This window comes from Cricetulus griseus (genome assembly GCF_003668045.3).
Source record: "Cricetulus griseus strain 17A/GY chromosome 1 unlocalized genomic scaffold, alternate assembly CriGri-PICRH-1.0 chr1_0, whole genome shotgun sequence".
NCBI lineage: Eukaryota > Metazoa > Chordata > Mammalia > Rodentia > Cricetidae > Cricetulus > Cricetulus griseus.
Genome location: NW_023276806.1, coordinates 68,135,445 through 68,147,570, shown reverse-complemented (window position 1 = coordinate 68,147,570; position 12,126 = coordinate 68,135,445). Strand labels below are relative to the sequence as shown.

At 36.4% G+C, this 12,126-nt stretch overlaps 1 protein-coding gene across 5 annotated transcripts in view; it reads left to right on the top strand.

Moving 5' to 3' along the window:
* The window catches only part of Lrba (LPS responsive beige-like anchor protein), a 561,457-nt gene that overhangs the window by 52,072 nt on the left and 497,259 nt on the right, over positions 1-12,126 (top strand). For all 5 annotated transcript variants that reach the window (XM_027392996.2, XM_027392995.2, XM_027392998.1 and 2 more), the window contains 2 exons: positions 7,182-7,413; positions 7,865-7,965. In XM_027392996.2, coding sequence (XP_027248797.1) covers positions 7,182-7,413; positions 7,865-7,965 — 333 coding nt within the window. The remainder of the gene's footprint in view (positions 1-7,181; positions 7,414-7,864; positions 7,966-12,126) is intronic.

Sequence of the window (12,126 nt, the reverse complement as noted above, 5' to 3'; positions counted from 1 at the left end):
CTATCAGCAGTGGAGGAGTGTTCCCCTTTCTCCGCATCCTCTCCAGCATAAACTGTCATTGGTGTTTTTGATTTTAGCCATTCTGACAGGTATAAGATGGTATCTGAGTTGTTTTGATTTTAATTTCCCTGATGGCTAAGGATGTTGAGCACTTTCTTATGTGTCTTTCAGCCATTTTTAATTGGATTACATCCTAGAGCCTTTATCCAGCAGTTGATGGAAGTAGAAGCAGATACCCACAGCTAAATACTGAACTGAACTGGAATCCAGTTGCAGAGAAAGAGTGATGAGCAAAGGGGTCAAGACCAGGCTGGTGAAACCCACAGAAACAGCTGACCTGAACAAGGGGGAGCTCTTGGCCCCCAGACTGATCATTGGAAAACCAGCATGGGACTGATCCAGACCCCATGAATGTGGGTGTCAGTAAGGTGGCCTCAGAAATCTTTGGGGCCTATTCTAGTAGATCAGTACTTACCCCTAGCATAGGAATGGACTTAGGGAGCCCATCCCACATAGAGGGATACACCCTCAGCCTAGACACACAGTGGAGGGCCTAGGCCCTATCCCAAAGGATATGACAGACTCCGAAGACCCCCTATGGAAGGCCTCATCCTCCCTAGGGAGCAGAAAGGGTATGGGATAGGTAGGGTGTTAGTGGGGGGGGGTAGGGGAGGAGGGGAGGCAGAGGGAACTGGGATTGACATGTAAAACAATCTTGTTTCTAATTTAAATAAAAAATGGACAGAAAAGTTTCTCTTGAAAGGATTAGTATGAAGTAAAGGCTGGGGCTTATGTATCTGCCAAAAAGTTGAACATTCTCCCATCTATGTATCAGTAACACACTGAAGTAAGGACTTACTACATTTTTGTTAAAAAATGTTTTTAAAAATTTGAAATGGTTTTAGTTTCTTTTTTGAGTTCTAAATATCTCCCACCTCATAATAAGTTAAATATTTGATATTAAAAGTAAAAAAAGGAAACTCTCTATAGCTAGGTTTAAATAAAGCAAGTAACTTGAAGCCAAGTGCATTCTTTCAGCTATTCCTACTGTCTTCTTGGCACACAGGTATAGACTGTAATTTTAATGCCTGGTTGTACTTGTATCTCTGTTGCATTTTCCTCTTATTTATCTACATTTTTTCTCCATACTAATTGTTTTTTGTTTCATTGATTCTTTTTCACTTTTTTTAAAGGTATTATTATTTGTGGATTCTTTGGAAATTTCACATCATGCATCCCAAACCCGCTCACCTCCCAGCCCCTCCATATTGGTTCTTTACCCCTGCAGTATAACTCCCCAAACTAATTAGAAAGAAAAAAGACAAACAAAACCTCACCACACTCCTCCATCTTTCCAACACCTCTTTATTCATCCTGGTGGCATAGGGAACCACAGTGTGTCATGCACTATACCCATTTTGTCCAATCAGTCCCACCCACAAAATGTTCATTTCAGTGAGTCATGGGTCTGGTTCAAGGCCTCTGGTATCTGGTACACCATCATCACTGGGCTCTCATCAATACTCCTGTCAGATAGCCTGTTGTGTTTTCAGTTTTAATGAAATCTTTCCAATAGTAATCATTCTTACGTATTCAGAATCAAAATTCACTCAGCATTAGGTCTTAGACCTTATGTTTTTATTATGTATGTAAGTATTTTAGTAAACATGAAATAAATATTTTCTGATTTTTCTTAAATGATTATAAAGCTCATAAATACAGCTTCTTTATTATTGCTCAAATATTTTTGTTTTGTAGAGATTTAGTATATTGTGCTGGGCATTGTGGTACATGCCAGTGATCCCAGCACGTGGGAGGCTGAAGCAGGAGGGTTATGAGTTTGATCTCTCTCTCTCTCTCTCTCTCTCTCTCTCTCTCTCTGTGTGTGTGTGTGTGTGTGTGTGTGAGAAAGAGAGAGAGATAGAGAGAGAGAAAGAGAGAGAGATTTAGTGTTGTATGATACATTTTTCTTTTTCTTACAGTGTGTTATATTAAATGTGTGCATGTGTGTGCAGCATATGTGTAGATGTGTGTGCAGATATTGGTGTATGTGTATGGAGGCAGAGGTTGACATCAACTATCCTTGATATATTGAGGCAGAGTCTCTTACTACACCCCAGAGTTTACTGATTATATTTAGTCTAGCTAGGCAGCTTGCTCTGGGCATCCCACCTTCACATTCTGAGTGCTGGGATTCCAGGTGGGCTGCCATGCCTAACTGGCATGTATATAGTTCTGGCAATCTGAACTCTGTTCCTTATGCTTGAACAGAAAGCTTTTTATCCACTGAAACATCTCTGAAGCCCATGGTCTGACATTTAAAAGAGTTTTTGAGAATATTACTGGGTAATTTAGTTGGTACCATCAAAAAACTTCAGCAGACACTGGGGTCATTAGTTTGCTAAGGCTTTGTAACAGCAGAAACTTACTGCCTCAGAGTTTTGTATACTGGAAGGTAAAATCCAATATGTTAGTGGTTTGGTTCTTCTGTAAACTTGTGAGAATCATGTGTCCTTCCTATCCTCTGGAGAAGTGGTTGTCAACCCATAGGTTGCAACCCCTTGTGCAGGGGTGGCTAATGACCCTTTAACAGAGGTGGCCAAAGACCATTGGAAAACAGAGCTATTTACAATACAGTATGTAACAGTAGCAAAATTACAGTTATGAATAAGCAATGAAAATAAATTTACGGTTGGGATCACCACAGTATTGAGGAACTATTATTAACGAGTCACAGCAGTAGGAAGGTTGAGAACCACTGCTCTGGAGGCTTTGCAGGAATCTTTGCCTTTCTTGGACTTACAAAATTATCACCCACAACTCTGTCTCCATTTTCACCTGGCATTCTCACTTGTTTATATCTTTGCGTAAATTTTCCCTAATTATAAGTATAGTAGTCACTTTGGATTGGGGCTTATCCTCATGACCTCATCTGAACCAGTTACATCTACAAACATCCTATTTCCCAATTACTTTCTGAAATAATGGCTCTTAAGACACCAACATAGTTTTATTTATTTTGGTTGTTTTTTTCTTTTTTTGCATGACAGGGCTTCTTTGTGTAGCCCTGGCTGACCTAGAACTAGCTCCATAGACCAACCTGTCCTCAAACTCACAGAGATCTGTCTGCCTCTGTCTCCTGAATTCTGGGATTAAAGGTGTGTGCCCCCATTGCCTGGCAGGTTGGTTGTTTTGTTTTGTTTTCAGGGAGCAAATAATTTGGTCCATAGCGGGAGCTATATGGCATAGTGGTGTTTATTGAATGATCTTATAAGAATGTAGTGAGAAAATAGGCTATGTTTTGATTTTAAAACTTATTAGGAAAAATAATACAGTTCTCAAAAATAGATCAAGATAGGCAGTGTTGGTTTTACCACCTGCTATAATGTGAGTGATGTGGATATTTCACTTACAATACTCTTAAGTAGGGCCTGTGAGGTGGCTCAATGGTAAAGGTGCTTGCTGTCAAACATCCTGAGAACCACATGGGAGAAGGAGAGAACTGACTTCCAGATGTTATCCTTTTACCCCCACATGTGTGCCATGGTGAACACCTCCACAAGTTCATGCACACAAAAGAAATACATGTAATAAAATATAACTTCTGAGAAAATTTAACTATAATCATACATATTAATTCAATTGGTATAATGGAGAGACCAGAAAACAATAGTGGTTTCTGAAAAGTATTCATGTGTTTTTCCTGTTGAGAATCTGGGCAATGGGCTGCTGCAGTGTCTCTGTAGTTATCAGGATCTGTGGTATTTTTGCACCATAATCTTCATCATGTGTTGGATGCTTAGGTTCTGAGATGGCCCCTCTAGCTATTGCCACTGTTTGCTTATGTGTCTTATGTACTATGTAGGAGGACAGTGAGGAAGACAGGTCATATTTCTTTTTATAAAAGAGTAATGCCAAGGCAGAGATGGGAGGGTTGTGAGTTTCAGGTCAACCCAGGAAAATAATGAGTTCATCTTTGTGTTAGTATCTTTTATGTATCCTACTCCCTTCAAAAGTGTGCTTAGTTTTTAGAAATGTTAATCTCAAGGTATCTAGTTTTCCCTAAGAACCTTTCCTGTATGAATGTGATATGTGTACTGTACAGGAACTTTATTTTTAGTGCATTTTATATGTAAACAATCTCAGAATAAAAGTAATTTAGACATTTTTGGACAAGTCACAAGCATTAGAGCAATATCCGGTCGGTGGCAAAGACTGAAATTATACCCTTCCCTGTCTTCTGTCTCTGAGGAGAAACTTAAGTTCTCATTGAGTTGTTTAGAGTAAGCATGCTCCCAGTAAAGTACCAGGGTGTTGAGTTATAGTCTTCCAGCTTTATAAATCTTTTGAAGACAAGATACATACTTTTCATCTTCCTGTATTTTCTGTTTTTTTATTTTTTATTTTTTTGAGAATATAAGTGACTCAGCTTAGTGACCAATTTTAAGCTAAGGCATTTTTAAAATAAAACTATTGAAAAGAAAATTATCATGCTCAAATTAAGGTCTTGCTACAAAAGTTGTAAAGGTTCATTTGAATTCTTTGAATAAAATACTTTAAAAGGTTTATAATCATACATTAAACTGTGACCTATATAAAGTATGTTATGCCACCCTGAAGGTTGCTATAAAAATTGTTTATGAAGTTCATGCAAGACTAAAATATGTTGAAATGGAGAGTTTTGAAAAATGTTCTATATAGCAGAGGAGACCAAATCATGCTAAAATGCAGGAAAAGACTATACATCAGTTTCCAGGCTACATTATTCAAAAAAAATACAACCATAAAAAGGTAATAAGATTACATTTTCACATTTCATGGCTGGTAAAGTGCATTAGGCTGCTCAGATATTCATAACTCCCTGTGACATTTGGAAGATTACATTTTGGAGTGCAGAGCCATTACTGCCGCTCAGATAATAACCCCCGATGCCTGGGCTGGGTATGAGCCTCGTCATTGGAGACAAATTTGTGTTTTGAAGGTTGATCAGCTTCAAATAACTATTAGAAAGGGTTAACCTGCAGTACTGTAAGCTCTCTGCTTGGTTTTTAGATATAATAGATATGCATACACACAGTATATCAAATATGCCACACATTTGTATGTACAAATTTCAGTCATCAATTTTCTCCTGGAAAGGTGTATCTTACAATATTTAATGCAATGGAAAAATATTTAAAACACCTGCCTGCATATTGCTTTCACACTATAAGCTCAATTTAGAAGCTGGTGAAATATTTGGGGCCTTTTTGGAAATTACTTTCCAAATTATTCTATAGCTTTTTGGAAGGGTGATTGCTGATGGTAATATATACCATCATATAGATGAGAATGAAAGATGGATGTAAGTAACACTAAGGTGAAGGTAAGGCCTCTCAAGTTAGTTCCGATGAGGTTTTTGTCCTATTTAGTTCTACCCAGAAGACATACAATTGTTGAATTCTCCACATTTATTTATTTATTCTTTTTGCAGTAAGTTGTTTCTCTATGTCGGTTGGTTTGGCCACATGCTGTTAGTGTGCATTTAAGGAAGTACCTTTCTGTACTCAGTTGAGAGCTTTCAATTTTTGTCTACTAGAAAATGTTGAGGTTGTCAGCCTTACTGTTGTGTCTAAATGATTTTTCACAAAACCTTTTCTCTTTCTGCTTTCCTTTCACGAAACAGTGACTTAAGGACAATGTGTTATCATATTGTATAGGGTTATTGCTGTTTTATGGCTGTGGAGATTTGTTGTTCGTTTGTTGCCTTTCTGAGACTTCATAGTACTTTCTAACCAGAAATTACTCTTATGTGCAAAGAAGTTACTCTTTAATTTTACAGTCTATTTCCTGTATGGATTTCCACAAATACTGTACCTATTTCCTCATCATCACTAATATATGAGAACACCTGTCTACCAAAATCCTTGCCCATAGTACATTTTATTATGTATATTATTAAGGACTTGAAATTTTATAATGTATCTATATAATTTTTATTTTTAATATTTTGTGAATAAAATTGAGTTTTTGTACATATGTCATGGTATCATTTGTAGTCATTGTATTCATTGCTTTGTTTCAAACTTCACCTTAAAATTTTCTGTTAGGAAGTTACTTATATTTACAACATGAATCATGAATCATTTTCTCTCATGTGTAATTATATTTTGATTTTATGATTTTTTTCTTATGCACCTTAATCCTCCCATCCCCCATTACTTAAAATTAAGGCCAGAGTCTTATACATGATAGGTGAGCACTCCAGCACTGACTATAGACCCTGCTCAGAATTTTAATTTATATTAAATTTATCAGTGAGAAGTACAGAAATCTTAAAATATTTTTCATAATTAATTAATTTTTGAGGCAAGGTCTCTAGTAGTCAAAGCTGTCCTTGAATTCACTATTTAGCTATGGGTGATCTTCAACTCTTTTTTTTTGAAATAGGGTCTCACTGTATAGTCCTGGCTGGCCTGGAGTTTGCTAAGTAGACCAGGCTGGCCTTGAACTCAGAGATCTGCTTGTCTCTGCCTTTTGGAGTACTGGGAATGGCATGTAACACTGTTTTACTACGCCTGACCTTTGTTTTCTTTTATAGATTTGTTCATTTTTATTTCATGTGTACTAGTGTTTTGCCTACATATATTTAAGTATCCTATGAGTATGCCTGATACCCTTTGGGGCCAGAAGAGGTTGCCCCGTTACTGGGAATTGGAGTTAAGGATGGTTGTGTGTAATGTAAGTGCTGGGATCCAAACCCAGACCCTCTGTGCTTGTAACTTCGGAGCCATCTCTTCAGTCCTGATCTTGAACTCTTGGTCATTCTGCCACTTCTCAAGCACTGGGATTATAGGCATCGGCCTAAAGAGCTCAGAAAAGTCTTTACCTCTCAAGTTTATAAAATATATTTCTATGATTTCACATATCTGGAAATAGCTTCCTTAAGTTACCTTATATTTGTTATTTTGAAAATATTTTAATTTTTATATTCTAAGTCTTAAGCTACTTTGTGCTATCTTTGAAGATTTGTTCAGAGGATTTATTATTTTGAGATTAAAAAAATTAAATATTTAGTTGTTGCAGGGTGGGGAATGTTGTGAATGGGTAGTCATTGCTAATTTGAAATTTAGGAATAAGTGATAGTGGTAATAGATGTGGAATAATGCCTTGAATATGTTTTATTTGTTTTCTCTTGGAAGCTGGTAGGAGGCCAGTTTGATTTGGAGATGAACTTCATTATCCAAGAAGGTGAGAGTATCATCTGCATGGTGGAGTTACTGGAAAAATGTGACATTACTTGCCAAGCAGAAGTCTGGAGCATGTTTACAGCCATTCTGAAGAAGAGCATACGAAACCTTCAAGTCTGCACAGAAGTAGGCCTTGTGGAAAAAATACTCGGGAAAATAGAGAAAGTTGACAGTATGATTGCAGGTATAACTTTACTGTAGAAACGTAAGGAAAGAGTTTGATTCTTAAATATTATATTTTAAAAATTTCTTTAGCAACATTTTAAAAGAACAAATAATTGATTATATATCATGTATCTATTTAAAATATTTATTATTATATTATTATTTTATTTATTTGTGTGTGTGTGTGTGTGTGTGTGTGTGTGTGTGTGTGTGTGTGTGTGAGTGTGTGAGTGCAATGCCTGCAGAGGCCAGAGGTGTCAGATACCCTTAGAGCTGGAGTTTCAAGTACCTGACAGACCTGGTAACCAAATTCAGATCCTCTAGAAGTATTGTATGTGATCTTAACTACTGAGTCATCTCTGTGTATCTATAGCTTTTGTGTCCAGGCTATTAAGTGAGCACATGTATTTTAATTCTTTATCTCTACAAATATAAATAGCTCACCTTTTTCATTGTTTGCTTTTTCTCAGATCTTCTCGTTGACATGTTGGGAGTGCTGGCCAGCTATAATTTGACAGTTAGAGAACTAAAGCTTTTCTTCAGTAAACTTCAAGGAGATAAAGGACAATGGGTAAAAAAAAAAAAGTGAAAATAAAACATCCTAAGCCCTAAATGCTCTGGTATTTGAAAGTACCCCTTCCAAGCACATTAGTAGCTTATAAAGTGACTGGTATTATTCCACATGCTGCATTGCATGTCAAATTGGGGGAAGAGATCAATCAAAGTAGTGTTTTTATGTGCGGGACTACTTTTGTTTTGGGTGTCCTAGGTAGACTACTGATTTGGTCCTTGTTAAATTGGTGTTATAAAACTATATATCTATTATTTATTGGAGTTGAAAATGTGTTAGGTAGCATCCAGTTTCCTTCTGTTGTGAGTGTAATGGCCCTTCAATATGAACATCGTCTTTGCAGGTTGGAGCTTCAGGTACAATTGATGGTCTTTTGTAGTAATTTGTGGTGAACTTGTTTTAGATCCCAGGTACCTTATGAAAAGTATTACTTTTTGCAATTTATTTAGCTTTTTTAAAGAGTAATACTAATAAATATTTGCTCCATTTTTGTTTCTAGACATGACTTTTGGAGATCATTGTCTTTAGTTCAGCCAGCTCCCCTATAAGTTTTAGATCTATTAAATTTCATCTATATTTGTGCCATATAATTAATCATGTTAAAATTTATATACCTTATATGTTGCAAACTCCAACTCTCTGGTGCTTTTCAGATGTTTTATACTGATATTAACTGAACTTAATCATGGTCCTGTGTAGTTTACTGTGTATTTACATTATTAGTGTGTCCCCTTCATGATTTTGTAATCTTCATCAAATTTTGAAAAAAATTGGTTATTATTTCTCCAGATATAACTTCCTCTTACTCTTCATTTTCCCCTTGTCTGGGGCACCAAACTTTAGGTAGCTTTAGTTTTATTAAATTAAAAAATTTGTTTTGAAAAGATTTTTTTTCCTTACTGTCTTTATTCAGGATTGTGTAAGACTCAGAGCCTTACATAAGTGCTTTCCCACTGAGCTACATTGGCAGAACCCAAGTTCCTTGATACTATCCAGATCATTGAAATCTGTTTACCTTTTGTTTTTCTTGTTTTGTCTTTTCTTTGACCTTTGTTTTAGATAGGTTTTATTGCTTTTGTGTAAACTTAACACATTTTTTTCTTCTGCCATGTTTTAATTCTATTCATTGGGAATTTCAGATGGTCCTTTTTTACCCTCCCCTTTTGCATGTTGTTACTGTGTAAAGACCTCTTGTGAAAGGGCAAGTAGAGTAGGCTGGTTGAGTGGCCCGTGAGCCCTGGGGATCTGTTTGTCTCCACTTTCCCAGTGCTGGGATTATTAGCACAGACTGCCAAACATCTCTCTCTCTCTCTCTCTCTCTCTCTCTCTCTCTCTCTCTCTCCTCTCTCTCTCTCTCTCTCCTTCTCCCTCTCCTTCCCCCCTTCTTCCCCTTCCCCTCTTTTAATTTTTTTTTAGACAGGGTCTCTTTGTAGCGGCCTGGAACTCTCTATTGTAGAGTAGGCTGGCCTCAAACTCACAGAAATCACCTGCCACTGTTTTCCCAAGTGCTGGGATTAAAGGTGTGTGTCACCATGCCTTGCTGTACACATTGCCTTTAAAGTGTGGATTCTGGGGACTGAACTCAGGTCTTTATGCTTGTGCTGCAAACACTTTACCCACTAAGCTGTCTCTCCATTGAAAAAATTGTTTTATGTTCATAGTTTCTTTTTAGTTCTTGACAGTGATAATTACAATGCTGCTGATTATAATGACAATAATAGCAACAATTATTTTATCTGTATTGTTCTATAATTTTATCATTTTCCAGAACAGTATTTTATCCTTTGATGTTTCTTCCTGGCTATGGGTTACCTTTTATAACATAGTTAGATACAGTGAATTGTATCTTGTTGTTATGTTTCTTTTAAGATTGTTAGACTATTTGTAGAGCCATGTATCTATTGCTTCAAGATGATTTTTCTTCTTTAAGACTAGTTTTAAATCGTTGCCATTCAGATTTAGAATAGCTTATTATACTGGGACTGGTACTCCTTGTTACAGAAGCCTGGCTCCTCCAAGGTCCCTGCCTAACATATGGAGCTCAAGATGATTTGCAGTTCTCTTCATCTTTATAGGTCAGGATTTCTTTAACTTAGAGCTGTCAGTGTATAGCTTTTTTAGTGAGCCAGGTTTCTGGAGTTTTTCCTTTGCACAGCACCTTCATCTGTAGCACTCTGCCTTTTAACTCTGTCCACTCTAGACCACTTACTCAGGCTCCTCCCTTGTGTCTCCATGACTCCTTCATGTACTGTTTGTATTCTTCTCTGTGTAGTGATAAGGATGTTGACTTCAGTGAGGCCTTTTAGTTTGTTTTCATTTCTGATAGGGCACATTCTTAATCTGCCTCTGTATCCATGTCTAAAACTGATTTTTGTTGCACACATTTGTGTAGTTTTCTTCTTATTTATGGTGCTGTTTGTAAGTATAGGTCTTATTTATGTTATGCCAGGAAGAGGCAGTGTACTTTTTGATTTTATGTTTAAATAACTTATTCAGCATATATTTAATACTTTATATAATAAAGTATTGTTATAAAAGTAAATAAAAGAAAATTGTAAAAGTTATGGATAGATATTTATGTATAGGCACAAAATCTCTATAAACACAGAATAATTAATGGGGATATTCATGTTAAAAGAATATTGGTATGTTACCTTTAATCTATAGTATCATGGTTTCAAAATACTATGGTGATGAGCAGAGTAGAATAACTAGAGTTAATAAACCTTGTGTGTTTTTGGTTGGACTGAACATTAATTAGAGTCAAAGTGAAGAGAAACCTAGTGGTACGCAGTCACATAAAATATACTCGTATCTAGTGAATTAATAATTCTCTCCTACGTGCCTAAACATAGTTCCTCAAGGATATGTACATGAAGATGCTCACCTGAATATTGTTTTTTAAAGATATTTAATTCTTTGAAAATTTCACAGATGTATACAAGGTATTTTGGTCTTATTTTGCCCCACTATCTCCTTCCAATTCTCCCTAGAGCCCTATGTTTGATAGCAGTGATGATGTGTTCATTATGAGGACAGTGGGTAGATGAAATACATTGGATGTTCTGAATAGATTATTTTAAACATATTTTTCTTTAATAAATTCATACATGTATATAATCTATTTTGATCATATTTATCCCCATTACCCTCTATTATCTAGAATAGAATATTGTATATTAGTTGGGCAGTGGTGACCTTTAATCCCAGCACTTGGGAGGCAGTTGCAGGCCAATCTTTGTGAATTCAAGGCCAGCCTGGTCTATAAAGCTACACAGAGAAACCCTGTCTCGAAAAACCAAGAAAAAAAAAAAAAGAATATTGTATAGCAGTTGAAAACCACTGCGTAGAGGTGAAAAGGGGAGGTGGATGCAAAGTCCCACCCCTAACCAAGATGATATTTGTAATTAATACCTGTTGGAAAAGGTAAAAATCAGTTTTCTCCCATGGTGTGTCACTGGCTATATCAACCATACTCTAGGGAAGGTCCCAGGTCCAACAGTACTTGACTAGCTCAAAATGAGCTTTATTTTTTGGTGGGGAGAAAGTCATTTCAATTTGCCATTTTTTTTTGTCTTAATGATTTTTTTTTGCTTTGTTTGCATTTTTGCCATACTATTTATTTGTTTGTTTTGATTTTGTTTTTGAGAGGTAGGAATGAGAACACATGAAGTTGGATTGTTAGGGAGGCAGGAAAAACCAGGGAGTAGTTGGACAGAGGAAACATCAGAATACATGATACAGGGGAAAAAACACTATATGGAGAAGATAAATACATTCCCAAAACAAAGGAAGAGAGTAGTCAATCAACTGAATAGTATGTAAATAAAGTCATTTAAGTGCTAAGAAAATGCACTATAATTTTTTATGTCTGTGCACATGCCTGCACATGTATCACAACATGATTGGCTATCAGAGAACAACTTATAGGAGTTGGTTCTTGCCGTCTATCCATGTGTTCCTTGGGACTGAACCCAGGTTATCAGTATTGGTAGCATGCGATTTTACTGCTGAGCCATTTTGCAGGCCACAGAAACATTTGTGACAGACTACATAACACAAATATTAGACATGTTCATATAGTTGTTTATGATAAGGAGGACAATCAGAATAGCCTTGGAAGGTAAAATAATAACTACCAACTCTGTGTAACACATGCCA